The sequence below is a fragment of the Loa loa genome (genome assembly GCF_000183805.2).
Source record: "Loa loa unplaced genomic scaffold supercont3.426, whole genome shotgun sequence".
NCBI lineage: Eukaryota > Metazoa > Nematoda > Chromadorea > Rhabditida > Onchocercidae > Loa > Loa loa.
In genome coordinates this window covers 23846-28294 of record NW_018108606.1, presented here as the reverse complement: position 1 = coordinate 28294, position 4449 = coordinate 23846, and the positions used below count along the sequence as shown (strand labels likewise).

Here is a 4449-nt window from a genome sequence, read left to right as displayed (position 1 = left end):
TATATATATATATATATATATATATGTATATATATAACATATCATCACCTGTTTATACAATGAATAAGCTAATAAGAATCAATCTTCCTTTCTAGTTTTGTAATTTTTGCAAAATTTCAGGTTTATTTCGACACAGTAAAGTTTGATAATACTGAGAAGCATTGTTATTGCAAATTGGTACCAGAAGCATTTTCTGATAATGAACACCTGATGAAAAATATGCGAGAAAGTGAGGGAGATCTGAGCATGGGCAACTTGCAAGTTAGTATTAATGATTCACAATTTTCACGTTACATATATTCTACGAATTGTTGTAAAATATATAACCTTGATCATTTATTTCATTATTTTTGAGAGTAAAAGAAATGTCACTGACTTTGCGTTGTGGAAAGCCTCAAAAGACGGTGAACCGTATTGGAATAGTCCTTGGGGAAAAGGTAAGAAATTGATAATTTTAATATATGCACCAATGCTATTTTATATGTTCATTTAGTACACATATTGCAACTGAACATTATCACTTTTGCTGATGTATACAACATGTTTTGTTCTAGGTCGGCCTGGTTGGCATATCGAGTGCTCAGCAATGAGTTCGAAAATCTGTGGATCTTCTTTAGATATTCACGCTGGTGGTTTTGATTTGAAATTTCCACATCATGATAATGAAATAGCACAAGTAATGATAATTGATTTTGTTTTACAAAATTTTTGTGTTGTAAAATTGTAGTCTTTGCTATTCGCACTCATTCTTTAGAATCCTATTGTTTTCTTGAGATTTAAATGATTTGTGAACTAATTCTCAAAGCTGGAACTATTTTTCACCTGAAGATTCTGTTTTGAAACTGTTGGAATTTTGACTCCACTGATTGTACTTTGAAGATGGATACAAATAGCAAAGTTGTATTAATTTAAATCGAAGGCGCATCATGATAATTCGTTGATTCTGGTGACCTGTTATCATCTTTCAGGTGGAAGCTTATTATGATATTGAAAACTGGGTCAATTACTTTCTGCACTGTGGTTCACTTCGAATTGCTGGTCTAAAAATGTCCAAAAGTCTTAAAAATTTCATAACGATTCGCGAAGCGTTGAAACATTATTCTGCTCGACAGTTAAGGATATTATTCTTAATGCATAATTGGAATGATGTTCTTGATTACAGGTCTGCTTGGTTTTGTGATTTTGTATAATCATTCAACTCTATCAAATTTAAGTATTTTTTTCCACATATTTATTCATAAATTCCAACAATTTCAGTGCTGCTTCGATGGAAAGAGCTTTGCAGTTCGAAAAAATTAGCAACGAATTTTTCTTGCTTGTCAAGGATTATTTGCGAAGGCATTATAAGCCAAATAGTAGTGAGGTGAGCATCGTTAATTTAGTAAATGATTTTGCACCTGTTGAGAGGAATGTTACTCGTTATATTTTTAATCATTTAGGGCTCAATTTCTTTTAGAGCTATCAAAAATATGATGATGGGGAATTACTTTTGGTCGGTAATTTTTCCAAAATCAAAACTGAGATAAACATAGCACTGTGTGATTCGGTCGATACACGAACGGTAATTGAAAAGTTGCGAGAATTGATTGGCATAGGGAATGCTTATATCAATGAAATGGTTAGTGTTTTGTTGGTTGTGCATTTCGATGTTATTTTAAAACATGATGATAATAATAACTATAAATTAATAATAATAATATGGTGACGATGACATTGTGGTAATGGTAATTATGGTAACATTAGCTGATAACTTTCGGCAAACTTTTCAAGCGTCGGTCCTCTATACATTTCCAGCTCAGTTCATCGATCACCTAATCTTAAACGAATTGAGATAGTATCAATAATAGTAATCTATATGGGAGTAAAATCGATTATGTTAATATAACTGAGGGGATATTATGCACTGGAAGGACGAGGGATATTGTGCAATGTTGTCATGCCTACTTTTCCAAGTTTTTTTTTTTATATTTTCATTTTCAGGAGAAAAAGGAGAACTGTATACCAAATTGCTTATTGTTGCGAAATATTGCATTATACATGACTTGGTTACTCAAAATTTTCGGAGTCGTACCACGAAATGCTGATATTGGTTTTCCAATAGAAGAGAAGTTTGTTGGATTCGTTAATTTGAGATAATCATGTAGATTTTGTTTCTTCAACGATCATGTTATGTTATTCTTGTCTACTTTTCCCTAATTTCTTTTCTTTTTTTCTATTCAGTGGAGTGTCGAATCATTGTTTTTCCATCACATCCAAAGAAGAGTTACTTATGCCGTATCTAACAGCACTTGTCGATTTCCGTGAAAACGTTCGAAAGGTGGCTCGTGAACAAAAAATCATCGAGATCCTTGAAGTAAGCTTTGAATTTTTGCATGTTTGATTAGGAAAATTCATGACTGTAAGTTGCAAATTAGTTTGTATCATTTGCTTGTATTTTTATTTCTGATAAATATGTATTTTTATTTTGGTATTCTATTTTCTTTTTACCTATTTCTTTTTAATATGTTTTTTTTAATATTTTATGTATTATGTATTTTTTTCAAATATGTATTTTTTTTCTCTTTAGGAATGCGATAAGTTGCGAGATGAAGTTTTGCCAGAATTGGGTGTACGACTTGAAGACCGAACTGCGCAGACATGTGTCAAACTTGTTGATAGAGAGACTTTGTTGCGTGAGCAAGAACAGAAGAAGGCTATTGAAGCTGCAAAAGAAAAGGTTACTGCAGCATATTTCGATATTGAAAAGCCTTTGAGATTTTGAGTTGCAGTTTTACACTCGAATTTATTTCGGTTTCACTCCATCATTCAGCTAGCACTGGCATGTTCCATTCAAAATGTTAAATCAGTTCCATATAGTATTTTAGGAAAAAAAGCGGAAGCAATGCGAAAAAGCGGAAAAGGAAGCAGCGAAACGTATACCACCTTGGGAAATGTTTAAGCAAGGTAAAGAGGCTGAAAAATTCTTGAGATATGATGATAAGGGAATACCGACGCATCTTGCTAACGGTGAAGAAATTTCAAAGAAGCAACGGAAAAAACTTGAGAAGCTATACGAAATGCAGCAGAAAAGTTATGAACAGGTTTGTTTCTTCACAGAATTTTTGAGATAGGCCAAAAATGCATCTCTATTTCGCGATACGCACTTTCTTTGCTTTCACTCATACCTGAAGAACTGTACATCGACTTGACTGACTTGTTTTACAGGTCTTTTTAGTATTATGGTTTAGACTGTTTTGTCTTACGGATGTACTAAAATTCGAGTGACAACCCAGATCATTTCTGCGGCGACAAATAAACAATGGGGGAAAAAGTCCATCCTAATTTTTAAACAATTATTTATTTATTCGGCAATGTTAACCGATCATTTAATCGTCTGTTTGGTCTAGTTTCCGATTTAGGCTCGCTTAGCAAGTTTTTCCGGAGTGAAGGATTGGAAAAAGAACGTATTTAATTTACTTGATTATTAATTTCAGGTTACCCACGAATTACTCTCAAATTAAATGGCTATATCAGAATATGTCGGCACAACGACACGAAATTTTGCAAGATATTTTCATTTGCTGGGAGAAATTTTTCTGTTTTATTTAAAAAACTTTTGCAGTTCTTGTGATCGGAATTTCTAGGTTGTGAAATATTGGATATTTGTCTTGAATTTCTCGGAGTTCCATAGAGTATAAGATGAATAAGGTAAAAGGGGAGGAGTATGAAAGTGTAAGTTAAAGTATAATTTTGATTGAAAAACTTTGTTATAGGCTATGTTGATATATTTTCTAACAAAAAAACATTGCGTTGTTATATTTTAACGATTTATCTTTGTTCAATTGATGGACTTTGTTTTCTTGGCTTTATTTATTTATTTTTATTTATTTTTTGAGTGTGGGAAATAAAGTTTTGGGATGAATAAGTCAGTTCGTAAATTATTAAATGGTTTTTTGTAACCGTGCGAAGATCTTTCTGAACCTTTGTAAAAGCAATCCGTCGAAATTCACAAAAAATACACCGAGGAGGGTAGTTTTGGAGCTTATAAGGTGAAAATGTTGCTCTTAGTCAAGTAATTCAAGTTTGTGAACTAGATATTTTAGTTTTACTTCATTAATTTGTGCAAGATAAGTTAATCATTTTCACTTATTTTCAATCTTTACTAAGGGTAAGGAAATTATTTTGCCAAGCCAGGATATTTTCTGGGCTAAGCTGTGTTCCTTAATGTATTTGCTCAAGTAAATGGTTGAGAAGCGCGGTAAGTATATTATTTTGGGGATGTTTATGTGAGGTATTCGGTAGAGCGATGAGTAAATTTCAATTTACTAAGTAATTAAGCTTGAAATAACGTAGTTGGATCAAGATGGATGTTGAAATTGCTAGTATGGTAATCTGATAATATGTAACAATCTCTTTTACAAAGGTGATTCATTAAGTGATTCGATTTAAAAAAAACTTTGCAAAGATATC

The 4449-nt window shown here is 32.3% G+C and overlaps 1 protein-coding gene across 2 annotated transcripts in view; it reads left to right on the top strand.

Moving 5' to 3' along the window:
* The window catches only part of LOAG_18655, a gene marked incomplete at its 5' end in the record, with an annotated part of 5624 nt that extends 1918 nt beyond the window's left edge, over positions 1-3706 (top strand). For both annotated transcript variants that reach the window (XM_020451320.1, XM_020451319.1), the window contains 11 exons: positions 121-261; positions 356-437; positions 555-676; positions 969-1162; positions 1258-1363; positions 1457-1618; positions 1981-2108; positions 2221-2353; positions 2567-2716; positions 2865-3080; positions 3474-3706. In XM_020451320.1, coding sequence (XP_020304905.1) covers positions 121-261; positions 356-437; positions 555-676; positions 969-1162; positions 1258-1363; positions 1457-1618; positions 1981-2108; positions 2221-2353; positions 2567-2716; positions 2865-3080; positions 3474-3500 — 1461 coding nt within the window. In that variant the 3' untranslated portion in view covers positions 3501-3706. The remainder of the gene's footprint in view (positions 1-120; positions 262-355; positions 438-554; positions 677-968; positions 1163-1257; positions 1364-1456; positions 1619-1980; positions 2109-2220; positions 2354-2566; positions 2717-2864; positions 3081-3473) is intronic.
* Positions 3707-4449: the final 743 nt, after the last annotated feature.